The 27,898-nt window shown below is 44.6% G+C and overlaps 1 protein-coding gene across 1 annotated transcript; it reads right to left on the reverse strand.

The window, feature by feature from the left end:
* Positions 1 to 438: 438 nt before the first annotated feature.
* LOC140735909 (uncharacterized) lies at positions 439 to 27,745 on the reverse strand. The gene is made up of 4 exons (XM_073061507.1): positions 27,396 to 27,745; positions 21,328 to 21,458; positions 15,876 to 16,041; positions 439 to 1,028 (listed from the first exon to the last, which is right to left on the reverse strand). Exons 1-4 carry the CDS (start codon positions 27,562 to 27,564, stop codon positions 451 to 453), a joined length of 1,044 nt encoding a protein of 347 aa, XP_072917608.1. The 5' UTR covers positions 27,565 to 27,745; the 3' UTR covers positions 439 to 450.
* Between the last annotated feature and the right edge of the window lie 153 nt (positions 27,746 to 27,898).

Genomic DNA, 27,898 nt, shown 5'->3' on the forward strand with positions numbered 1-27,898 from the left:
CATCCAGCTCAATTACCTCTTCTTGCTTCCTCCCTCTGACCTCCTCCATGGTCCACCCGCCCCACGTCATCCCGACATCCTGCAAACCGCCCCCTCCTTCATCTCCAACACCAGCAAAGCCTGTCCACTCATCACCAATCCCTCCACCATCCTCCCTCTATTTCTCCATCACTTTCTGGCTCTTTCCCTCTCTTATCTGCTCTCCTCCATACTTTCCCCTCTCCATTTCCTTTCCTTCCTAACTCTGTCCCTCTATCCATTCTCCCTCCCTTCACCCCCTCCATTCACCTTCTCCCTCCTCCAGCAGTTTCCTCTGCTGCCCCCTCATCCCTCTCTCCTCCAAGCCAATTTCTCCTCATTTTCCTCAATCCACTCCCTCCCCATTCCTTGCTCCAGACAATTCTAACACCCCACCCCCACATCAGCTTCCTTCCCCTTCACCCACCATTCCTATCGTTCTCTCTCGACCTGGCCCCGGGCTCCCCGTTCATCCCACCAGCCAGCTCTGGGCTGGGTGGCTACTCTGGTGCTGCTAGGCCGAGTAGCTGCTCGCTGGTGGAAGGTGCCGCTGGCTGGACCCGGTCTGGTTCCCTGCGCCTTTCCGAGATCAGCTTTGGGCCCTCTGATGTCCACCCTGCCTGGGGCAGGACCTCTTTGTTCAGCGAGCGTACCCCGAGGTCCCCACGGCTTCACCAGGTTGGCCATGTAGAGCTGTCCGTGTGTGCCCATCTGCCATGTCTTCAGCGTGGAGTCGAACTTCTGGTGGGCAAAGAGGTCCGACCTCTCCATGGGAGCGGCAGGTTTGAACCCGGCTGTCCTCTTCAGCCACTGGAAGTGCAGGATCTTGCCCACGTTCTCCTTGTGGCCGGTCAGGTGAGCCAGATCCAGTACTGTCCGCCCGTTGCTGTCTGCGCCCTCGATGTCTGCTCCTTGCTGGAGCAGGTAGCTGATGCAAGACCCCCTGGCCCCCATCACTGCCATATGCAGGGCCGAGTGCCCGTCTCTGGTTCTGGTGTTCAGATTGGTGCCTGTGGACAGAAAATCAGATTGGAATGTGGTAGATAAAGGGAGACGGGTTTACTGCATCATGGCTCAAGTCCCAGTGTAACTCCAATAAGAAATCCCAATGTCTCCACTTTCGGCTCACTCCTTGATCTGGAATTATGAGCCATCGATCCAGTGTGATTCTGTCCGTGTGGAGTTTGCATGTTCTCCCCCTATGACTGGGTGGGTTTCTCCCAGGTGCTGCTAATTGCCCCCTACAACCCAAAGACACGTGGGCCAGTGGATTAAATGCCCGCTGTAAATTGCCCCAACTCTGGCGATGTATCTGATAGGGTAATATCAGAGTGACCATCTGGTCAACGAGTGAATGAATCAGGATTATAGAAAGATACAACACAGAAACGGGCCGCTCGACCGTGATGACTCATCCCATTTGCCTGCATTAGACCCCTATCCCTCTAGGCCTTCCCTACCCAAATCTTTCAAATCATAATAGTATCAGCCTCCACTCCCTCCTCAGTCAGTTTGTTCCAAATATTCACCGCTCTCTAGAAATTTTACCCTTCCCTTAAATTTCTTCCCCCTCACCTTAAACCTGTTGTTTCTAACTTCTCTGCCCTGGGAAAAGCTTTTGGGGGTGAATCATGGAAACTAAGGGGAGCCAATGAGAATGTGGGAGAATAAAAGGGGAACGGGATTAATATAAGATTAGTGTAAACGGATTGTTGATGGTCAGTGCGGTCTCGATGGGCCAAAGGATCTGTTTCCATCCAGTATCCTGGCTGTGTCTCACCAGGGGTCGGAAACATGGTCCAGGGTAGAGGCCGGAGGCATGACTGCGGATGGGAATGCCATTGGTTTGGAGCATAGGCAGCTTTGTGGCTGGAATAAAAGTGCTGGGATGTTATCCTCGCCACTCAAACTCACCAGGAGCAGCAGTGGGTGCCAGAACTGTGACACCAAAGCCAATCAAGGCACACAATTTAGTGTCGATGGGAAAGGCCATTACACATTGAGGCAACAAGATTGCCAGCATGTAAACAGGTCCTTCCACCCATCGAGTGCATACTGACTATAAACCACCCATCCTACGTTAATCCTAATTTAATTCTCCCCATATTCCCCTCAGCTCCCACAACTCGCCTGCACTCTAGCGGAATTTACAGCGGGCTGTTCCATAACTTACCTCCCCTCCACTTTTACAGGAAGTCAGAGGAAACCCTGCAGTGACAGGGATAAAGCAGCCGAGGTTAAGATTGAACCTGGGCCTCTGACAGTGTAGGCAGCTGTTCTACCAGCTACTGTACATCATTGTGCTGTAACTTACTATACTTTAACAGTTTTGCAGTATACCACTTTAATCACAAAGAAAAAAGCATAAAGGGCTATAAAATATCCTCGGCAATAAAACACGGGAAGACAACCAGGGAGAGATTAGGACCATTCAAAGGTAAAAGGGGAAATTTATAAACAAGAGATTATGAAGATGCTAGAAATCTTGAGCAATACACACAAAATGCTGGAGGATCTCAGTATACCAGGCAGATGCTGATACACTGAAAAGCTTTTCTTGTGTACTGCTTATACAGATTAAATCATTACACAATGCATTGAGCCGGAGTAAGGTAAAACAATAACAATGCAGAATAAAAAGAGGTTCACGAGAATGATTCCAGGAATGAAAGGGTTATCATATGAGGAGCATTTGATGGCTCTGGGCCTCTAGTGCTGGAATTTAGAAGAATGGGGTGGGTGGATCTCATTGAAACCGATTGAATGTTGAATGGTCAAGATAGAGTGGAGTTGCAGAGGTTGTTTCCTGTAGTGGGGGAGCCTAGAACCAGAGGGCACAGCCTCAGAATAGGGGGATGTCTATTTATAACGGAGATGAAGAGGAATTTCTTTAGCCGGAGGGTGGTGAACCTGTGGAATTCGTTGCCACAGGTGGCTGTGGAGGCCAGGTCACTGAGTGTATTTAAGGTGAAAGTTGATAAGTTCTTGATTAGTAAGGGCATGAAACGTTATGGGGAGAAGGCAGAAGAAATGGGTTGAGAGGAAAACTGGATCAGCCATGATGAAATGGTGGAGCAGACTCGATGGGCTGAATGGCCTAAATCTGCTTCTATATTTTATCATCTTTATTGTGTATAGTGAAAAAGCTTCCAAAAAAGTGTAGTGCGGGTAGATGATAAAATGCAAGATCATAATGAGGTAGATTGTGAGGCCAAGAGTCTATCATGTCATACAAGAATTCCATTCAAGAGTCTGATAACAATGGATAGAAGCTGTTCTTTAGCCTGGTAGTACGAGCTTTCAGGCTTTGTATCTTCTGCCCAATGGAGAGAATATCCAGAGTGCGTGTGGTCTTCGACTATAATGGCTGCTTTACTGAGGCAGCAAAACCTACAGATAGAGCCCATAGAACGGAAGCTGGTTTTATATACACAGTATTCCATATAGTACAACTACTACATAGACTTCCACAGAATAGTAAACTTTAAATTGTTCTGAAGATTTAATCACTGTGGAGGATTTCTTACTCTTGTAGGCCAACATCTTTCCTGACAAGGTGGGGGGGGGGGGTCACTCTGCTTGGCAGGTGAGACCTGTGGCTGTGAAACAATCTCAGTTTCTGGGGCTCCTCCTGTGGTTGTAGGAGCTGACCTTGAGATTACAGGAAGTGGCTCTGCTAACTCTGAGCTCCAATTTTTGCTAATAATTGACTCTGCTCTCCTCATCTGACCAATGTGTCATATCCAGATAACATCAGAAGCAATCTCCACTGTTCAGGAGAGTGGTCCAGTTCTGTCCTTAATCTTTCTGAGCACCCACTTTTGATTACCTCTGCAGTCTCTCGCCAGGACTGTTTGTCCAGGAGTGAAACATCAAACCTCCTTGTTTGAGGAGCTCTCAATTCGCCTCAGTTCTTTGCCCTGTGTACTCCCTCCGAGACTGGGTTTGAGGAGACCCAAGTGCGAGCACAAGGGATGACCCAGGGGCTGTGTAGCTGGAGAGTTGTTGGTTATGGAGTGTGTTGTTTTGTGATATGCAAGCAGGACATTGGTGAGCTTCTGATTCAGTGTCAATGTAGCCTGTTCTGCTGACGTTGCTTGTAGTGTGTTCTTTAGACTGAACAAACCTTACTGCCAAACCATTTGCAGCTGGGTGGTACAGTGCAGACCTAGTATGTCTTATTCCATTCATTTTCAGGAATTACTGAAACTGTTCTGCAACAAACTGTGGTCCCATGTCACTGACAAAGTGTTCTGGAACACCAGTGCTGGGCAGAAGGCTTCTCAACACGTCAACAGTGTGTGAGGCTGTAGTAGAGACACCTCTGGCCACTTTGTAGCTGCAGCCAGTACTAACAAAAAAAATTGTCCCCATGAATGGTCTGGCAAAATCCACATGAATCCTCTGCAAGGCAATGCCAGGAATGGAGAGGCACTGCTCTTGGCATCTTCTGGACATGTTGGCATCCTGACCAGTGCATGACAAGCTGCTCGAACTGTTGATCTATCCAAGGTCACCAGACAAAGCATTCAGTTTGACCACACCTCTATGACTGACATGTCGCTCCTTAGACACTTCAGCTCTCAGCTTGGATGGTACAACTCTCAATCCCCATCAAGGGCAAATACATCCTGGTGGTGGTAAAAATGGGGGAACAGGAGTTTCTGCTGCACATTCCAGCCCTTTTGGATTGCTCTGTAGACCTAAGACAGTGTGGGGTCTTTTCTGGTTCCTCTTCAGATCATTTCTGCCATAATAGGGAGACGTTCAATTTGCATTCATGAAAATATGACAAGAGGCGTGTCCTCTTTTGGAAGTTTTTCAGATATTCCATTTACCAAGGGTAAACAGAACAATCCATCAACATTTTCATGATTAATCATCCTCTTGGATTCGATCTTGTTACTGTATCCTCCAAGAAACAGAGCTGATCTCTACATTTGTCTATTGAAAATGGACAATAGTACTTGATGATCAGTCATGAGAGTAAACTCTCTCCCATACAAGTACTGGTTGAAACATTTTACACCCCAAGCCATACTTAAGGCCTCTCTGTCAATCTGTGCGTAATTTTTCTCTGCAGGGGTAAGGGAACGTGATGCAAAGGCTATGGGGTGTTCACTTCTATCACTCAGAACATGTGACATGACAGCACCTATAGCATAAGGCAAGACGTCACAGGCAAGCTTCACTGGATGACGTGGATCATGATGTGTGAGTACAATGTCTGACATCACCATTTCCTTTGCCTTTTGTAAGGCCACCTCACACTGCCACGTCCATTGTCATTTCTTCCTGGTCTGCAGTAACGAGTTCAAGGGGAGAAACACATTAGCCAGGTTTGGCAGGAACCTGTTATAGTAATTGACAAATCCTAAAATTGACAATAACTGTGACCTGCCCTTTGATCTTGGGGCATCACCACTGCTTGAACTTTCTCAGCACACTTGTGCAAATCTTGTGCATCAACGGTGTGACACAGTAAGTGAACTTTGGTTTAAAGAATTCATAATTGTCATGTCGTACTCTGAGCCCATAATCTTCTAATCTTTTTAGCAATGTCTTGAAATTTTGGAGATGTTCCTTGCCATCCTTGCCAGTAACAATGATGTCATCCAGGTAACACTGAGGGCTTGCGTAGCCTTGCAGCACCTGGTCCATAGCTGTCTTCCAAAATGCAGGTGTAAATACTACTTCGTCAATTAGCCTATTATAGCGATAAAGTCCTATGTGAGCATTTATGGTGAAAAACACGGACTCTTCTTCCATCTCCATCGATAGGTAGGTTTCAGCTAACACACACAACATGCTAGAGGAACTCAGCAGGCCAGGCAGCATATATGGAAAAGAGTACAGTCGTCATTTCAAGCCAATACCCTTTAGCAGGACTGGAGAAAAAAAGATGAGTCAGAGATAGAGGCCCCCACCCACAGAGATAACAATGCCTGTGGCCGTGTCTTGAACATGTTGTTGCTTTCTGTGCTTGCGATGCTCCCATATGGCCTATCCTTCGAATCAGCTTCACCTCTGCTTGCTTCTTCATTATTTCTGGTGATAGTTAACCACAATTTACTTAAGAAAAGGTGTTAGTAGTAATGCTTTTAGTCGTATTTCTAGCCTACTGATCTACCAGTACCTGTTGCACAACTTTGGTAGTGCCATCTTAAACCAGAGTCAAGCCCATCACTGAACTGACAATGCTTGGACAATTTCTTCAATTCAGCCGCATAAGCTGAAATGGACTCCCCTTCCTTTTGATTCCATTTATGAAACCTAAAGCGTTCTGCAATCAATAATGGTTTGGTTCTGGATGTTTTTGCATTACCTTCAGCAACACTCATTTCAGTTTCTAAGCAAACTGTACATTTTCCACCTATTGCACTCAGTAACATTGGCACTCATTTTTCATTGGGTGTTTCAAAATACAGCTCAATTCATTCAGTATGCATCATCCAGTTGTCAGTTGTGCAATCAAACACATCTATCTTTCCAATATAGCCAGGCATTTCTGCTTTTTAAATTTATTATTATTATTACCTGGTACTCACTGTTTATGAACCAGTGAATTTTGTCCATTTTCTGCCTTTTTTAAAAACTCAGCTGTATCTCTTCCCTTACAAAGAAACGTGCTGCACTTCAACAGTTACTTCGGGTTCGTTTTAAAACTATCTTGTCACCACTGTTATGTATTATAACTCCAGAAACTAATCAAAAGAAAAGTCTGGGAGTCCGGGATATTGGTGTGCTTTATTTCTTCTTAGTGAGGCACTCGCTCACGTGTGACATGGTGGCGTAATGACATAAGCCATTCATCTACTTCTTACATGTAGTCCATAATGAATTATATAAACAAAGAAAGCTTAAAATTTACATTATTACTCAAATATTACTGAAATATTATTAAATACACTACAGGTGGGTGGGTAGTAAGTCTGTGTATGACATGAGCATTGTTGGGGCTGTAAACAGTGTAGAGAGATGTCAAAGGATAAGTTGCTGGTGAACCATGGCGATGTGTTGCGGGCAGCTTACAAAACTTCTAAGCATACTTCTTTTGAACTACTCCCACTGCAACCTGCATCTTTAAGTAACATACTTTTGAACAGTCTTAACAAACTAGCGATTTCACGATCTTCTGAAAGATTTGGCGGACTTAACTCTCGGGCATGCTTGAAGCAGTACATTGCCATGGCTGAAAGAGAGGGAGGACGGGAAGTCTCCAAGCCAGGCTAAAACAAAGGGGCATGAAACTTCCTCTACCCAGCATCTGAAGGACAAGATTAAGGAGCTAAAGGCAAGATTGCTGTATGGAAGGGAAATGAGGGACTGCTGCATTCTCTGTTACACAGAGACAATGCTAATTCCAAACACACAAGGTATATAGTAATACCCGAGAACTTTCAAGTACACTGTATGGACTGGACTGCTGATTCAGAAAAGGCAAAATCTGGAGCTCTGTAATTCATAATGAACTCTTTGTGGTGCTCGGATGTGGTGGACTTGTTGCCCACCTGTTCCCTGACCTGGAACATCTAATGATTAAGTGCCGACTATACTACTTACCAAGACAGTTCTCCTCCATGATCCTTTCCACAGTTTACATACCACCAAAGGCCAATATTAAGCAGGCCCTCAATGTACTGAATACCACTATCAGCAAATGAGAAACAGCCAAGCACAATGCCTTTCAAATCATTGTTGGAGAATTCAATCAGGCTTGTTTAAAGAAATCTCTGCCCAAATAGCATCAACATATCACCTGTGGCACCAGAGGTCCCAACACACTTGACCACTGCGATCCTACAATGAGGAATGCCGACCGTCCCATGCCTTGACAGCATTTTGGGAAATCTGATCACTTGGCTGTCCTTCTCCTATCTGCATACAGCAGACACTAACGAGCAAGGCTCCAGAGATTAGGACAACAAAGAGGTGGTCACGGGAGTCAGAGCGTCAACGTGATTGCTTCTCGTCGGTGGGCTGGGCTGTGTTCAAGGACTCGTCTGTGGATCTGAATGAATACACCATGGTTGTCACGGATTTTATAAAAACTGTCATAGACAAGTGTGTCCCCACAAAATTAGTCAGAGTCTTCCCCAACAAGAAGCCCTGGATGAACCATGAGATTCCCAATCCGCTGAGGGCCAAACCAGCGGCATTTAGGTCTGGTGACCAAGTAAAATATAGAGGTCCAGGTACAATCTCCAGATATCCATCTTACGTGCAAAGTGGCAATTCTGGACCAAGTTTGAATCACTGAGAGATGCTCAAGCGATGTGTCGGGGCTTGAATGCTATCACCCCTTACAAAGTGAAACCGTGCAACATAAGTGACAACAAGGCTTCATTTCCAGTTGAGCTCCTATGCTCGCTTTGACCAACAAAACATACAGTCACCTTCATCAGCTCCCACAGCCCCTGATGATCCTGTGATTTCAGACTCTGAGGCTGACATGAGAGCATCGTTCATAAGGGTGAATCCCCAGAATGAGTCCAGACCAGATGGGTTACCTGACCTGTGCTGATTAATAGGCTGGAGTGTTCACCAATATCTTTAACCTCTCGCTTCAGCAGTCTCACATACCCGCCTGCTTCAGGCAGGCTTCAGTTGTACTGGTGCCTAAAAAGAAGGTAGTAACTTGCCTCAGTGACTTCCATCCAGTAGCACTTACATCCACTGTGATGAAGTGCTTTGAGACTTTGGTGATGAAACACCTGCCCGAGAAGTGACTTGGATCTGTTCCAATCTGCCTACCGGCACAGCAGGTCCACAGCAGATGCCGTTTCATCGGCTCTTCACTCAACCCTGGAATATCTTGACAGCAAAGATGCACTCATCAGGATGCTCTTCATTCAGTATTATCATCTCCGCCTAACTAATCAATAAGCTTCAAAATCTTGGCCTGAATACCTTCTTGTGCAACTGGATTTCCTCACTTGCAGACCCCAGTTAATTTGGTTTAGCAAAAACACCTCAGCACAGGAGCACCACAAGGCTGTGTGCTTAGCCCCCTGCTCTACTCACTTATTACCGTGAGGCTAAGCACAGCTCCAAAGACATATTTAAATTTGCTGATTACTCCACTGTCGATGGCAAATCAAAGGTGGTGATGGATCAGCATAGAGGAGGGAGATTGAAAATCTGGCTGAGCGGTGCCCGAGCAACAATCTGTCACTCAGTGTCAGCTAGACCAAGCAGCTGATTATTGACTTCAAGAGGAGGAAACCAGAGGTCCATGAGCCAGTCCTCGTTGGGGTTCTGAGACAGAGGCAGTCAGCAACTTTAAATTCCTCAGTGTTGTCATTTCAGAGGACCTGTCCTGTAAATACAGTCGGCCTTCCTTATCCGCGAGTTCCGCATCCGCGAATTCAACCAACCGCGAATCGAGAAAACCCGGAAGTGCTCTTCCAGCACTTCTTGTTCGAGCATGTACAGACTTCTTTTTCTTGGCATTTTTCCCTAAACAGTGCAGTATTAGAACTATTTTACATAGCATTTACATTTTATTAGGTATTATAAGTAATCTAGAGATGATTTAAAGTATAAGGGATAATGTGCGTAGGTTATCGTGAATCGGGATCGAAAAAAATCGGAAGTTCTCTTACTAAGTAAGTTGGAGCAGGTACATCTGGTATTATTTAGTGTCAGTTAGTCAAATGTTTGTCTTAGTATATAGTATATATTTTACCTTTCTATGCATATAAAACACTTAAGAACACATGTTTCAGTGCTGGGAACGTGCCAGGTTGATGTGGAGGATCAAAAACTCAAAACCCCAAAACCCAATAATTAAACTACTGCATTGCTTAGTGATAATTGTAGCTTTCATTGGGGCAGAGCCTTTCTCACTTTATCCTTTAAAATTGTTCCGATCGTTGACCGACTTAGCCTAATGCTTTTACAATGACTGATGGCGTTTCACCTCTTTCCGATCACTTTATTATTTCCACTTTATTTTCAATCGTGATCGTGATTATTTTCATGAACAGAAATACTGCGGATTCAGAGCAGCGCCGCCGGGTCCTAATGTCCACCGCACAGAGACAGGTTAAATAAGGTCTGGGGTTCTGTTGGGTCCTAAGGTCCACCGCATTTAGACGGGTTGAATAAAGGACTTCAGCATCGCGTTTTTTGGTATCTGCGAGGGGTCCCGGAACCAACCCCTCACAGATAAAGAAAGGATAAGGATAAGGACAGCAGCCCTCTACTTTCTTAGAAGTTTGTGAAGATACGCATGTCATCTAAAACTTTAACAAACTTCCATAGATGTGTGATGGTCAGTATATTGACTGGTTGCATCACGGCCTGGTGTGGAAACACCTTGAATGGAAAATCCTACAAAGAGTAGTGGATATGGCCCAGTCCATCATGGGTATAGCCTTCCCCACCAATGAGAATATCTACATGGAACGCTGTCCCAGGAAAGCAGCATCCACCATCAAGGACCCCCACCATCTCTTTGCTACCATCAATAAGAAGGTACAGGAATCTCAGGCACAACAGCACCATATTCAAGAACAGTTATTACCCCTCAACCATCAGGCTCTTTAACCAAAGGGGATAACTTCACTCGCCCCAGCACTGAACTGTTCCCATAACCAATAGACTCACTTTCAAGAACTGTTCATCCATTGTTCTGAAAAATTTATTGCCTATTTATTTATCATTATTATTTTTTTTTCTGATCTCAAGCTGGTAAATCCTGAGTTATGGACAGAGCCAAGCACACTCATTCCTCAATTGCTAGGAACTTTCGAACCATTCTAGTGGTGTTTAGTATTGTGGCTTTCTGGAGATTTACATAGACATTGCTGTGTAGGCCTGATTGTTTAATGCTATCGTGTAGTGACTTTGAGATGATACCAGTTGTAGATATTACTATTGGTTCAATGTATATACCCTGGTCATGTTCCATGGTCTTCCAATTTCCTATTTTAATTAAGCATATTTCTGGTGTTCTTCATTTCTTGATTTCTGTATGTTATATATGTTTGGAATGGCGATATCTTTTAAATAAGTTGTTCTTTCTTTTTGTTTATCCTATAATATTATATCCTGACTGTTATTATGGATTGTCCTATCTGTAAGGTCATAATATAGTTTGTCAGACTCTGACTCTGATACTGGATCAGGCTTGTATTAATAGAAAGGTATGGTGTCATTTATGAGTTTAAATTATAAAGCAAGATCTTGAGAAATAATGTTTGCCACTTGACTGTGCCGGTGTAAGTAATCAGATTGAGTTAAACTGCTGCAGGATCCTGTAATGAGTTGTATTGTTTCTGGTTTCTCCTGGCATTTTCTGCATTGTCTTGAATTTGTTGGTCTTTTATTATGTACTTTGGGGTTTTTTGTGCGTTAACCACCTAGTACTGTATTGCCCCTTTGAACCCCTCTGTTTCTAGGAAGAGGTCTCCAGCTCTGAGCCAGGCGTTCAACACTTCCTTGTTGATGTCCTAGTCTGCTCACATCATGGGGATGTCTTCTATGACTTCATGCTCTTCCATTGGTTAACTTTTTCATCTGTAGTGATAATTTCCTTATTTTTCTAGGTTGTGCTTTCATTTAAGTTTAGTAGTGTGTACTTATCAGAATTGCAAATGCTCTTGTGGAGTGCTGGGTCCTGTTTTCCTTGATAAAAGTATATCCTTAGAAGTTTTATCTGACTGTTGTGTAAATTCTTCATGTCCATTATTCCTCTTCCTCTTTCTATCCTACATTGTACTAATCTAAGTGCGTTTGAGTTTTCATAGTGTTTTCTAAAATTTCTCACTTCAGTTCTTATTTTTCTTGTAAATTTTTCAGATCAGTTTTGGTCCAAGATAGTAAGCCAAAGCCAAGGAAATAATATGTGTATAGCGAAACTGTTTATTGCCTTTGTTATATTTTTACTATTGAGCTCTGTTTGGCAGAATTTCTTAAGCCTTGAAGTAAATTCTTTTGAATGCTTTCCTTTAAAGCACTATGATCTGTTTTCTTTGCTTGTTGATATCCCAGATACTTATATGTTTCATATTCATCCATCTGTTGTGTTGTGTCCTGCTGCTCCGTTTTATATTCTACTAACTCTGTTGCACCTTTCTTTATGTTTCATGTTCTGTACTTGTCTAGTCCAAAGTTCCTATTTATATCTTTAGTTCTACTCTTTGAATTAATTGTTTTAGCTTTATTGATGAAGGAACATATAATTTCAAATTGTCCATGTATAGAAGATGTGTCCAGGTATAATTTGTTTGGTAATCTCTGATTTGATACCCAATTTTCATTGAATTGAATTGACTTCATTTCTTACATCCTTCACATACATCAGGAGTAAAAATCTTTATGTTACATCTCCATCTAAATGTGCAATCATAGTATTTTATAATAATTTATACTAAATTGAACAGTCAGTGTAATATAGAGTACAGTCAAATCAGCATGAGTTCATCAGTCTGATGGCCTGTTGTCCTGGCTTTTATGTTGTGGTACCGCTTCCCGGATGGTAGCAGGTGGAATAGATTGTAGTTGGGATGGTTTGTGTCCCCAGTGATCCTATGGGCTCTTTTTACACACCTGTCCTTGTAAACGTCCTGAATCATGGGAAGTTCACAACTACAGATGTGCTGGGCTGTCCTCATCACTCGCTGCAGAGTCCTGCTATTAAGGGAGGTACAGTTTCCATACCAGGCAGTGATGCAGCCTGTCAGGATGCTCTCAATGGTGCACCTGTAGAAAGTTCTTATGATTTGGGGGTCCATACCAAACTTTCTCAACCATTTGAGGTGAAAGAGGCCCTGTTGTGCCTCTTCCACCACCCAGCTGGTGTGCATAAACCATGTGAGGTCCTCGGTGATGTGGATGCCGAGGAACTTGAAGCTGTTTACCCTCTCAGCCCCAGATCCAATAATGTCAATAGGGGTTAGCCCATCTCCATTCCTCCTGTAATCCACGACCAGCTCCTTTATTTTTGCGACATTGAGGGAGGGGTTGTTTTCTTGACACCACTGTGTCAGAGAGATGCCTTCTTCCCTGTAGGCCACCTCGTTATTGTTTGAGATAAGGCCAACCAATGTAGTGTCATCGGCAAATTTACTTAGCAGATTGGAGCTGTGGATGGCGATACAGTCATGGGTATACAGGCAGTAAAGAAGGGGACTCAGTACACAGCCCTGAGGGGCTCCTGTATTGAGAGTCAGAGAGCTGGAGGTGAGGGAGCTCACTGTTACAACCTGCTGGCGATCTGACTGAAAGTCCAGGATCCAGCTGCACAAGGCAGGGTGAAGGCTAAGGTCTCTGAGCTTCTTGTTGAGCCTAGATGGAACTATGGTTTTGACTGCTGAACTGTAGTCCAAGAACAGCATTCTCATATAAGCATCCTTCTTCTCCAGATGTGTAAGGACAGTGTGTAGAGCAGTGGCTATTGCGTCATCTGTCAATCAGTTGTGTCGGTAGGTGAATTGTAGGCGATTCAATAAATTAGAGAGAAGGTTTAAAGCTAGACAAAATCATAATGGGCTTAGAAAGTCACTCTGCAAATTGCCTCGATTTATTTTGATAACGGTGTTTGTTCTTTTTTGGCTCTTAATAGACAGGGAGATTACAGAATGCCAATGCTTCATCAAATGTTGCAGGAATTTCACAAATATTGGGCATCATTTATATGTGTTAAGAACTTATATTAACCATGAGTGTGGGACAGAATGAAGAGTTTCTTGGTAGTCGATATAACAACATGAAAGATTTCTGCTTTTCCACCAGGCTTGATTCAGAATTACAGACTCTACTGTCAGTTGCTCATTACATCCTTCATACCCATACGGCACCCTTTCAGCTCTTCTGTAAGTATATCGTGGTTAGCTGAAAGAGTGGTGATTAGTTTGTGAGATGCAAGATTGTAGCTATTAATATTATTTATTTTCTTTTGTATTTGCATAGTTTGTTGTCTTTTGCACATTGTTTGTCTGTCCTGTCGGGGTGTGGTCTTTCATTGATTCTATTGTGTTTCTTGCATTACTGCGAATGCCTGCAAGAAAATGAATCTCAGGGTTGTATTTGGTGATACGTATGTACATCGATAATAAATTTACTTTGAATTTTGGACTTTGAACTTTGAATATAGGCCAGTTACAGATGAAGGCCAAGAAAAGGTGGACAGAATTTAATCCAAGTGGAGGCGTTGCAGTTTGAGAGGTCAAATGTAAAGGGGTAGTTTATAGTTAATGGCAGGACCCTTAACAGCGTTGATACACAGGGGTGTTGGGGTCCAAGCCACAGCTCCCTGTAAAATGGCCCCACAAGTAGATAGGGTGGTAAAGAAGGCATATGGCATGCACATCTTCATTGGCCAGGGCATTGAGTGCAGAAGTCACGAATGCCTTCACATCTTAGATGAGGAGCCCAAAATTGCTCATAATACTCCATGTGTGGGCTGACCAATGACTTTAAAAACCTCAGCATTACATCCTTGCTTTTCTATTCTTGTCCTCTCCAAATGAATGCCACATTGCATTTGCCTTCCTCACCACTGACTCAACCTGCAATTTCACCTTTGGGGAATTCTGCACGAGGACTCCCAAGTGCCTTTGCATCTCTGATCTTTGAATGTTGTCCCAAATTAGAAAATAGTATACGCTTTTTTCCCATTTTCCAAAGTGCATGACTATACAATTCCCGACACTATATTCCACTTGTCACTTCTTTGCCCTATTTCCAAATCTGTCTAAGTCCTTCTGCAGCCTTCCTGCTTCCTCAACACCACCTGCCCCTTCACCTATCTCCATCTTCGTATTGTCTGCAAACTTGGCCACAAATTCTGCCATCCAAATCATTGACATATAACATGAACACAGACCCCATTGGAACACAGCTAAACACCGGCAGCCAACCAGAAAAAGCCCCCTTTATTCCCAATTTTTGCATCCTGCCAGTCAGACAATCTTAGAACATAGAACAATACAGCACAGTACAGGTCCTTCAGCCCACAATGTTGTGCCGACCCTCAAACCCTGCCTCCCATATAACCCCCCACCTTAAATTCCTCCATATACCTGTCTAGTAGTCTCTTAAATTTCACTAGTGTGTCTGCCTCCACCACTGGCTCAGGCAGCGCATTCCACGCACCAACCACTCTCTGAGTGAAAAACCTTCCTCTAATATCCCCCTTGAACTTTCCACCCCTCACCTTAAAGCATGTCCTCTTGTATTGAGCAGTGGTGCCCTGGGGAAGAGGCGCTGGCTGCCCACTCTATCTATTCCTCTTAATATCTTGTATACACCTTAATATCTTCTGTCCACCTTAGTATCTTTCCTGTAATACCATGGGTTCCTATTTTGTTAACCAGCCTCATGTGTGGCAGCTTGTCAAAGGCCTTCTGAAAATACAAGTAAACAACATTCACTGATGCATTGATGCACTGATGCATTGTCTCTCCTGCTTGTTATTTCCTCAGCTAATTCCAACAGATTTGTCAGTCAGGATTTCCCCTTGAGGAAACCATGCTGACTATGACCTACTTTATCATGTGCCTCCAAATACCCCGAAACCTCATCCTTAACACCGGACTCCAACGTCTTCCCAACCAGTGAAGTCAGGCTGACTGTATGTACTGATAGACAAAGAGAGAGAAAAAAAATCCTCATTAGAAACTGATTTTGAGCCTCTGCCTGTCCAAGCCTGTTGAGCCAAAGCCTGCCCACTCTAACACTAATAGCTGACCTCAGCCGAACAAGCAAATGCTCATGATGATTGCTGCCTGCTGAAAAGCTCTGAAAGGTCCCGAGTTCTTTTTTAAACCTCGTGCCGCCTCAGCCGAACAAGCAACGGCTCGTGATGATTGCACCCCGCCGAAACTACACGGCCTCTACCTGACACTTACCATTCATCAGTAGGAACCTGACCATGTCCTTGTGACCTCGGTGAGAAGCGATAAGCAGGGCTATAAAATTACGCTCTGCAATCCAGGCTGCTCTCTCTGCCCTGTTCATCCGCTGCGAGTTCAGAGTGGAATACTTGCTGTGCTTGGTTACACCAAGGTGTAGGAGCTGTAAGGCAATGAGCACTGTCACTGCCGAGTCATGGCCCACTCTCTCCCACTGACCCCCGGTTACCCCCTCCCACCCCCACCCCAAGAGGGTGATGACAAAGAACGACTATATCAAACCATGGTAGTCTGTGTGGCGAATTTGCTGTTTTTAGGACCAGAAAGCTGTTGTTTGCTATTTCCCTCAGGCGATGCAGTAGGAGTATGATAACACATGAGAAAAGGGTACCTGCTCTCACTCCCCCCTCCCCCACTGATGTCCACCCCTTCTGGACATGGCACTTGGGCACAAAGATATCCAAGTTTTGTGCAGCTATTGGCTCAGAAGGCAGTAGAAGCCAATTCTCTACATGCTTTGAAGAAAGAGTTAGATAGATCTCTTAAAGATAGTGGAGTCAAGGTATATGGGGAGAAGGCAGGAACGGGGTACTGATGTGGATGATCAACCATGATCACAGTGAATGGCAGTGTTGGCTCAAAGGGCCAAATGGCCTACTCCTGCAGCTATTGTCTATTGTCTATGCCCTCACCGCCTTCCTGCACACCTCCATCCACCTTGTTAGTCAGCACCTTCCAGAGAAGATGGGAGCCAGCGATGATCTCGACAGGGACAATGGGCTGACAGCCCTGAAGTTCATGGGACAAAGACCATTGGTTACTAACTGGGTTCACTTCATCTACTGTACACTAAAGAGGACCAGCTGATATTTCCAGCAATGTAACATCTCTGAATGGCCTGGGTGCACTTGATTGATTGGACAATGTAGAAGGAGTTTGATTCCTAATGTGTGCTGTGTAGGGCTGAACGTGATGGTTCCATTATCCCTTCTTCAGTAGGATATAAGAACTGAACAGTAACATGGCTGATGTTGCCATTTATAACCAGAACCTCATTCCATCCCAAATCAGGAAATTAGAATCATAAGTAACCATGGGGAAGAGACTATAATACAGAGATCATCTGGGACCTTGCATAAACTGGACAAACCGGATTAGCATTGAAGTTTGGAAGGCAAATTCATGGAGATAGTTTCTATATCAGTACGTTGAGAAATTATTCAAGGGACAAACTATTTTAACTCTACTTTTGTGCAGCAACAAACATTAATTGTACTCTGCTAACATAGTCATCTCTGGGGAAGAGTGATCATAATAAAATAGAATTTTATATTGACAGTGATTTAGATCAATCTGAAGTGAATCTAAACAAATTAAATTTCAAAGGCAAGTAGTATGAGCTGACAGTGGAAGAAAGAGAGTATATTAAAATCTATGTCAGAAAATAAACAAGAGCTAACATTTAAATAATTAATATATCATTTGCAATATATATCCCTTTAACAAACAAAAAAACCACAAGAATAGTTTTTCAATTCTATTGGGAAAATTAAAGACAGTAATAAATCAAAAGAGGTTTATAATGTTTCCAAAAAAAAACTTAAAGACTCAGAAGTCCCCAGAATTCAGCAAAGAAGGACCAAAGCAATTTTAAAGGAAGGTAAAGTGGCATATGTGGGTGAACTAGTGGAAAGATAAAATGGACTGAGCTTCTTTTCGTATTGTTACAAATGTGACGCAACTCTGAGGGGCCGAAGGGTACAAAGTCGCCCCCTCCTTTTTGAGAATCGCAAGTTCGCTATTAATTTGGGTCTGGGACCCAGGAAATGAGAGAGAGACATCCAGAATACACAAGGTTTGGAATGTGTCCTGACCTCAGCGAAACGGAACCACTGATAACGGCCATTGTCTCTTGGAGACGGAATTGTGTATTGAGTACTGTACTATTCATTGAAACCCCTCAGGGGACAACCAGAGTGGTCTGGTTGAGGGATTGCATCATCCCAACCTGATTGACATCTGAGACCCTGTGAGTAAGGATAAAAGAAGGGTCTGGGGAACAACCCCTTTAGACGCACCAGGAGAAACGCTAGAAATCCCGTGATAGCATTTAATAGCGACAGCCGGTGGGGGCTCGTGTGCATCCTCCCTTGCCAGGGTGGCGGGCTCATCATGGAAGAACGGTTTAGCTAAAGGAGAGGTCACAATTGAACGGCCATGACAAAGAGACACCTGACGGATCAAAATCATAAAGGTTGAAAAACCCGTAGCGGTAACTGTTCCCATTCTATTCCTATTTCTCTCTCTCTCCAACAAAGTGCAACACAGCGACAACCAAACGACGGCAGCTTGTGGAACTGCAGTGAACTGTATATTTCCATCGAACAATTCATTATCCCCTAGACAACGATACAGCTTATTTCTTATTGATTATTATTATACCCGCACTTTTAGATTTAGTATTGACGACGTGTATTATCTGTATATTTGCACTGATATTATATTGGTGTATTTTTACTAATAAATACTGTTAAAAATAGTATCATCAGACTTCAATGGACGTCTCCATCTTTGCTGGTAAGTGACCCAGTTACGGGGTTTGTAACAGTATTTATAAAGGATATGATTAGGAGTACTTAATGTGGAGCATTTATAGACAGACAGGGAAGTGATAAAGGGAAATAAGTGAGTCTTTGTGCATGGAAGAAAATGTAACAACCCTCCTGAACCCACGCGTACAGACTGAATGAAGAGCTGAAAGTAATTGCCACTGAAGACACTGGAGAAATTGACAGGATTCAAGGCCAAGAAATCCTCAGGACCCAAAGACCGGCTGCAAGAAGACCACTACCAACCAAGGTAACTTGCCTTAATAACTACTGCCCGGTGGCTCTGACATCTGCCATCATGAAGTGCCTTGAAAGGCTGTCATAACACGCATTAATTCCAGCTTTCCAAACAACCTCAACACAGTGCAATTTGCCAACTGCTAAAACAGGTTTACCAGAGGTACCATCTCCCTGGCCCTACACTCATTTCTAGAGTACCTGCACAGTAAAGACACATAAGTCCGAGTATTACTTATTGATAACAACTCAGCCTTCAATAATATGATTCCAAGCAAACTCATCTCCCAACTCCTAGACCTGGGATTCAACACCTGCCTTTGCAACTGGATTCTAGACTTCCTGCCCAACCAATCGCAATCAGTAAGGACAGACAGCAATAACTCGACCGTGATTATCCGCATCACTGGTGCCCCACAAGGCTGTGTGTCCTCAACACCCAACTCTATTCCCTACACACTCACAACCGTGTGACCAGATTCTGCCCTAAGTTTATCTACAAGTTTGCAGATGATACCTCTGTACTGGGTCATATCTCACATAATTATGTCAGAGGGAGATAGAGAGCTTAGTGACATGGTGTCATGACAACAAACTCTCCCTCAGCAAAACAAAAGAGCTGGTCATTGACTTCAGTAAGGGAGGCAGTGCACACGCTCCTTTTTACATCAATGCTGATGACATTGCAAAGGTTGGGACTCAGTTCGGCAGCTGTTCTGTCAGTGACCACAGAGAGTGTGGACACACTCGTATTCATTGAGACCAGCTTTGCCTCCATTGACTCAGTGTCCACTTCTTACTGCCTTGGTAAAACATAATCAAAAACCCAACCCAGGACATTCTCTCTTCTCAATTCCCCCCTCAGGCAGGAGGTATAAAAATCTACCACTAGGCTCAAGGGCAGCTTCTATCCCAGGTACAGAACTATTACATGGTTCCCTAGAACGATCAGATAGACTCTAGACGTCACATCTATCTTATTATGACCATGTATCTTGCTGAATTCCTGCACTGCATTTATGCTATAACTGTACACTATTCTGCGCCCTGTTGTGCTACCGCAAAGCACTGACGTAAAGAATTGATCTGTATGAACAATATGCAAGGTAGGTTTCTCACTGCACCTCAGTACTTGTGACAATAATAAACCAATTTACCTTGCATCCCAGGGTTTGAAAGACTTGCTACGGAGAAAGTGGATGAACCGGTAACTATTTCCAAAATTCCACAGATGCTAAATGGTTCCCACTGATCAGAAGGTAGCAGATGCAAGCCACTGTTCAGGAAAGGAGGGAGAGAATAAGGGGGATTGTCAGACTATTTAGCATGACAATGGCAGCAGGAAGAGCATCAGTATCTATTATTGAGGTGGTAGGGAAATCATAAATAAGAATAAAACAGAGTCAGAGTGGATTTATGACAGGAAAATGTGTTTGACAAATCTGTTTTGAGTTTTATGAGGTTGCTAGCAGATGTGTAACTGGACTTCCAGTAGTTCCCCCCCCAAACAAAGGGATTATTAAGAAAAATTAAGATTTGGGGTAATATATGGGTATGAATTGTGGACCTGTGAATAGATGTGAAAAAGGAGTAGGAATTAGTCAGCCAGTTTCAGGTTGGTGTCCAGAAGCACCTGGGTGTCCTACATGCTATCCACGGAAGATAACGTGCAGGTATAGAAGGCAGTTTGATGGTACATTGGGTTTTACTGCACTCGATTAAAGTTGTCTTCCTTTATCTATATGGGGCCCTTGGTTTATTATTCTCACATGTACTGAGATACACTGAAGAGCTTGTCTTGCAAACTGTTCGTACAGATTAAATCATTGCACAGTTCATTGAGATACTACAAGATAAAACAATAACAGAATGCAGAATAGAGTGTAACAGCTACAGGGAAAGTGCAGTGCAGGTAGACAATAAGGTGCAAGGTCGTAACGAGGTAGATTGTGTGGTCAAAAATCAATTTTATTGTACTAGGGATCTATTCAATAACAGAAGCATAGAAGCTGTCCTTGAGCTTGGATGTTCGTGCTTTCAGGCCTCTGTATCTTCTGCCTGACGCAAGACGGCAGAATGGGGAATGACTAGGGTGTGTGGGGGCTTTTGGTTTCTGTAGCTGAACATGAACTTTTATTGATAGACTGTAGGACATCCGTGAATGGAAAGGAGGGAACACACTCAGCGACTGAGCCTCCTGGGTAGAGAATTCCAATATCCACCACCATCTGGGTGAGGACGTTTCTTCCGAACTCTGTACTCTACTGAGACTGGCACTACTCGATTCAAGCACACACCGCTAATTTCTCACTACCCCCTTGCCCACCTGTCAGGGGAAAGCATCTTCTAACTTTAGAGGAGGGTTGAGGAGGTTCAGACATTCAGCACAAAGGTGGATAAATCTTCAGGTAGGAGGGGAATTAAGGGCTAAGGGAATGGTGCAGGAAAATGATCAGCCATGATCTTATTGAGGGAGGTATAAGTGCTATGTGTGGACAATCCAAACCTTGGAGAATTCTGCTTCACAATGGCAGGAAGAGCCTGCCTTCCCTGCTTCTATGTTTTACATTGTCTACCACTAGTTCTGCATTAGGCAGTGATACCTCCTGGATATTGCCAAGTGCAGCAGCGCGGAACAGATTCTGCAGACCATCCTGAGACCAGGTTTTAATCCTTATCGTTCCACCACTGATTATGCCGTTGAATTTCAGGGTGACGTTGTCAGGCATTTCTCCTGTGGAGCACAAACGTCGTTAGGCAGGATCATTTTGCAGCCTCGTTTCAGAATCAGAATCAGGCTTATTATCACTGACAGTTGTTGTGAAAGATTTGTGCAAGGCATTAAAATAAAAGTTACAATAAAAATATAAATTAAAACTTGTTGCAAAAGAGGAATAGTGAGGTAGTGTTCATGGGCCATTCAGAAATCTGGTGGCAGAGGGGAAGAAGCTGTTCCTGAAACATTTAGTGTAGATCTTCAGACCCCTGTGCACCCCCGTTGATGGTAGTAATGAGAAGAGGGCATGTTGCGGATGGTGAGGGTCCTAATTGATGAATGCCATCTTCTTTAGGCATTGCCTTTTGAGGATGGCCTCGGTGGTGGGGAGGCTGGAGCTTGCTGAGTCCACAACCCTCTGCAGCCTTTCGATCCTGTGCATTGCAGCCTCCACACCAGGCAAAGATGCAATCACAGAATGCTACATCTGCATAATAATTACTGAGACCTGTGTTGCACTGTGCAATATCACCAGGTTCCGGAGTAAACAGCTCTACTCAAAAGCAGAGAAGGTTTTAAGCTAGTCTGATGAGACCAGGGTACACAGGTAGGCAAATCAGGGTCGTGGGCCACTTCACTGAAACCATTTCCGGGACCTTTCTGTGTTCAAGGCCACATGATTCACATCTCTCAGAATTATTTCATTACAACAAAGGAGATCATTCATCCCACTGAGACTGTGCAACCCCGTTCCTAACATACCCCACAAACTATCCACTCTGAACAATTTCTTTGCTCACTTGTGCCAGGGGCAATTTACAGCAGCCAATTAAACTACCAGCCGGCGTGTCTTTGGTTTGTGGAAGTAAAGCAGGAGCAGCACTGTACTGTTGCTGTTAGTGCATTTAGGGTTCGAATCCCACCACCGTCTGTAAGGAGTTTGTACCTTTGCCCTGTGACCACATGGGTTACCCCTCCGGGTATTCCGATTTCCCTTATTCCAAAGACATATGGTCAGGGTTAGTAAGTTGGCCTGTGATGTTGGTGCCAGAAGTGTGGTGACACTTTCGGGCTGTCGAAGCACAATCCTTGCCGGTTTGATTTGATGCAAACGACACATTTCACTCTATGTTTGACATCTGTGTGACAAATAAAGCTAATTTGTAGATCTTTTGTCACCATCCAGAGACAGAGAAGCAGTTTCAGCGACAGGTTACTATCGATGCAATGCTCCTCAGACAGGATGAAGAGGTCAATACTCCCCAATGCCATTAGGCTTTACAATTCAACCGCCAGGACTTAAGAACTTTTTAAAAGCTATTATTAATGCTTTTTGAGATAGTGATTTTAGATGCATATCATATTTTTACTGAGTTAAGTATTGTATGTAATTAGTTTTGCTACAACAAGTGTATGGGACATTGGAAAAAAAGTTGAATTTCCCCATGGGGATGAATAAAGTATCTATCTATCTATCTATCTTTAATTTTCAAACCAGAGCAGTGGGGGAGACCCATGTGGTCATAGGGAGGCGATACAGTATTGTATCTGTGAGGTAGCAGCCTCTCAGGCTGTGCCATTCCATCACCCCCATGACAATACTTTTGGGAACAACAGTCATCCATGCATGAGGTGATGCCAGAATATGAATAGTCTATCAGACTAACAATAGTGGCTCTGATCACAGGGGCCAACACACATGAGCAAAATGCTTTACGGAGCAGCAACTTTCGACAGCAGAGGGCTGGCAGTGGAAGAAGGTAAAATTCAGAACATTACCGCACAGTACAGGGCCTTTGGCTCACAATTTTGTGCCGACCTTTTGACCTACTAAGATCAATATACCTCTTCCCTCCAACATAACCCTCCATTTTTCTATCATCCATGTGCCTACCTAGGAGTTTCTAGTGTATCTGCCTCTATCACCTCCCCTGTGTAAAGAGCTTAATTCTGACACACCCACCTATATTTCACCAATCACCTGAAAATTATGCCCCCTGGTATTAGCCATTTCACCATAGGAATATGTCTCTGGCTATTCACTTAATCTATGTCTTTTATCATCTTGTACACCTCTATCAAGTTACCTCTCATCTTCCTTTGCTCCAAAGAGAATAGCCCTAGCTCACTTAACCTTTCCTCATAGGAAATGCTCTCTAATCCAGGCAGCATCCTGGTAAATCTCCCCTGCACCCTCTCAAAAGCATCTATACTCTTTGCGGTTCCTGGCTCTTGAATTCAATTCCTCAACTAATGAGGTGACTAGAACTGAACACAATATGCCAGGTGTGGTCTAACCAGGGTTTTATTGTGCTGCAACAATACCTCGTGACTCTTGACCTCAATTCCTCAACTAATTAAGGTCAACACACCACGTGCTTTCTTAACAACTCTATCAATTTGTGCAACAAATTTGAGGGGTCCCAGGATCCTCCACACTGCCAAGAATCATGCCATTAACCCTGTATTTTGCTTTTAAATTTGACTTTCCAAAGTAGATTACTTCACACTTCTCTGGTTAAACTCCATCTGCCACTTCTCAGCCCAGCTCTGCACCCTGTCAATGTTCCATTGTATCCTATGACAACCTTCAACAGAATCCACAACTCCACCAACCTCTGTGACATCTGCAAACTTACTAACTCACCCTTCCCCTTATTTAAGTTATTTATAAAAATCTCAAAGATGAGGGATCCCGGAACACATCCCCATGGAGCACTACTGGTCACTGACCTCCAGACAGAATACGTCACATCTACGAGCACCCTTTGCCTTCTGTGGGCAAGCTAATTCTGAATCCCTGGATTCCATGTCTCATGAATGAGTCTACCATGGGGAGCTTTATCAAGCACCTTACTAAATCCATAAACACCACATCCACTGCTCTAACTTCATCAAAGTGCTTTATCACATTCTCAAAGAATTCAATCAGGCTCGTGAGCTATGATCTGCCCCCTCCCCAGAAAGCCACGATGACTACCCCTAATCAGAGCATACTTCACCAAACGCTCATGAATCCTGTCTCTAAGAATCACTGCAATAATTTGCTCACAACTGAAGTGAGACTCACTCATCTCTAATTCCCAAAGCTATCTCGATTCCTTTTCTTGAACAAGGGAATAACATTTGCCACCCTCCAATCATCTGGAATTACCCCTGATGCCAGTGCGGAAGCAAAGATTTTGCCTAAGGCTCTTCCCTTACTTCTCCTAGTAACCTGGGGTACCTTGTAGCTCTCTAGAGCCCTGTCTGGTGGGCAAGATTACAAGTGAGCTTTAGAGCTGAAGTTAACAGACTCCAGCTCCCAATCACTACCTGGTCCCTCCAGTTCCCAGTCACTACCCTGGTCCCTCCAGTTCCCAGTCACTACCCTGGTCCCTCCAGTTCCCAGTCACTACCCGGTCCCTCCAGTTCCCAGTCACTACCTGGTCCCTCCAGTTCCCAATCACTACCCGGTCCCTCCAGCTCCCAATCACTACCCGGTCCCTCCAGTTCCCAGTCACTACCCAGTCCCTCCAGCTCCCAATCACTACCCTGGTCCCTCCAGTTTCCAGTCACTACCTGGTCCCTCCAGTTCCCAATCACTACCCGGTCCCTCCAGCTCCCAATCACTACCCGGTCCCTCCAGTTCCCAGTCACTACCCAGTCCCTCCAGTTCCCAATCACTACCCGGTCCCTCCAGTTCCCAGTCACTACCTGGTCCCTCCAGTTCTCAGTCACTACCTGGTCCCTCCAGTTCCCAATCACTACCTGGTCCCTCCAGCTCCCAATCACTACCTGGTCCCTCCAGTTCCCAGTCACTACCCTGGTCCCTCCAGTTCCCAGTCACTACCCGGTCCCTCCAGTTCCCAGTCACTACCCGGTCCCTCCAGCTCCCAATCACTACCCGGTCCCTCCAGTTCCCAGTCACTACCTGGTCCCTCCAGTTCCCAATCACTACCCGGTCCCTCCAGCTCCCAATCACTACCCGGTCCCTCCAGTTCCCAGTCACTACCAGGTCCCTCCAGCTCCCAATCACTACCTGGTCCCTCCAGTTCCCAGTCACTACCCGGTCCCTCCAGTTCCCAATCACTACCCGGTCCCTCCAGTTCCCAGTCACTACCTGGTCCCTCCAGTTCTCAGTCACTACCTGGTCCCTCCAGTTCCCAATCACTACCTGGTCCCTCCAGCTCCCAATCACTACCTGGTCCCTCCAGTTCCCAGTCACTACCCTGGTCCCTCCAGTTCCCAGTCACTACCCGGTCCCTCCAGTTCCCAGTCACTACCCTGGTCCCTCCAGTTCCCAGTCACTACCCTGGTCCCTCCAGTTCCCAGTCACTACCTGGTCTATGCTGGAAGGAGGTACCCAGTTGAGTCACTGGCTGGCTCAGTAGTGGCTACTGCAACACTGTTTAGAATCATTCCCTAATTTCAGCAGAAAGCACTCCCCATGCCAATACGATGCCTGCATCTGCCCCAGCAGACTGATAATGACGGCACACCCAGAATTAGAATCAGCTTTATTATCAAGGATATACGTCATGAAATTAGTCATTTTGTGACGGCAAGACACAAGTATGACTAAAGTTGCAATAAAAATTAAATGGTGCAAAAGAGGACTCATGAGGTGGTGTTCATGGGCTCATGGACTGTTCAGAAATCTGATGGCGGAGGGAAAAAGCTGTTTCTAAAACGTTGAGTGTGGGTCTTCGGTTTGCTGTACCTCCTCCCTGAATGAGAAGAAAACAGTTCCTGGGTGATAAAGGGCCTGAATAATGAATGCTTCCTTCTTGAGGTCTCATCTTTCAATGGCCAAGAGACTGGCCCATGATGGAGCAGATATTGATCACACAAAACAACACAGCATAGGGACAGGGCCTTCATGATATCTGTGCTGAGACTGATGCCATACTAAACTCATCCCTTCTGCCTGCACAGAATCCATATCCACCCCACCCCCGCCCCCACCCATACTCACGAGCTGTTGAACGCTACTGTACCACCATCATCCCTGGCAGCCCATTGCAAGCACCCACCACTCAGTGTAAATAAAAAGTTGCCCCGTACACCCCCTTTAAAACTTTCCCTCTCCCACCTTAAAGCAATGCCTTTCAGTATCTGTCTTCTGTACTCTGGGAGAATGGTTGCGGCTGTCTACGCTCTCTGTACCTCCCATAGCTTTATAATGTGACTTGCTTCCAAGAACAGGAAGGGGTCGATAAGCCGAGAGAGAGTGAGGGGTCATGGAGTGAAGTTATGGGGACTGCGAATTCTCCGGTATCATTCTGTGACTTCGGGCTGGTAACTAATTTCCAGTTTGTTTCTATGAAGAAGCATTGGGGCAATAAAAAAATAACTTTAAAAATATGTTTGACACAAGATCCTTCAGATACTGTAAAGTTTGAGCAACACACCCAAAACGCTAGAGAAACCCCTCAGGTCAGACGGTGTCTACTAATAAACAGTCGACATTTTAGGTTGAGACGTCAGTCCTGGTGATGCTCTCAGCTCCAAGGGTCAATGCTTTATTTCCCTCCATAGATGCCGCCTGACCTTTGGGAGTATTGTTAAAAAAAAACTTTTTTAAAGTTAAAGAGTGTGTGTGTGTGTGTGTGTGTGTGTGTGTGTGTGTGTGTGTGTGTGTGTGTGTGTGTGTGTGTGTGTGTGTGTGTGTGTGTGTGTGTGTGTGTGTGTGTGTGTGTGTGAGTGAGTGAGTGAGTGAGTGAGTGAGTGAGTGAGAGGAGGAGGGGTTGGAATGTCTGTCTGACCGGCTGTCATGCATCATCCAATGGAATGACAAAGAGTCTACTTGTGTTTTGATGGGTTGGGAAGACGGAATACCTCAAGGGTAGTGGGGATAAGGCTATCCGAAGGCCAGGAGGAATATGTTGTCCTACCCTTCCCCAGCACACTGTAGAAATGGATGGGGGATGGTGAAAGCAGAGCTGAGAAGTAAAGTTAATCTGGAGCCTTTACCTTCATCGATGTAGTAGAGCCTCTGGTAGTTGGTGGGGATCCCGGTAATCAGCTCCAGTTGGGATTTCATCTGCGCTATCGTCATGTTATCATGGCAGCTTCTTACTTGGAAGTTCTCCCCTGTTTCTTGCAGGTGAACTCTCAGGCTGAAGGCCCTCTGTCGCGGCATGAGGAGATAAAGGGTTTTAGTGACTGGTCTTCTTCCACCTTGACCAGCTGCTGTGAAAAGCAATTTAGAGCTCCAGCCGCAGAGCCTGGGATCAACATTCCACAAAAATCAAAGGGAGAAATGGCTGGTAATTCATTCTTTTCTAAACATTACATGGGTAAAATTTGTTAAGCACCTTGAGGCTTTCACTGCCTGTGGCATACGCTGGTGATTGTGACCAGAGTTTTGTTTGACATCTCCTTGGAGACCAGGCTTTGCTTGCTCAGCACTGTGAGGTGGAGAGTCCAACAGCTACTGCCAGCTCCAGTTTAGTTAAAAGAGCCATTTTATTGTT

The sequence above is a fragment of the Hemitrygon akajei genome, chromosome 11 (genome assembly GCF_048418815.1).
Source record: "Hemitrygon akajei chromosome 11, sHemAka1.3, whole genome shotgun sequence".
NCBI classification, from domain to species: Eukaryota; Metazoa; Chordata; class Chondrichthyes; order Myliobatiformes; family Dasyatidae; genus Hemitrygon; species Hemitrygon akajei.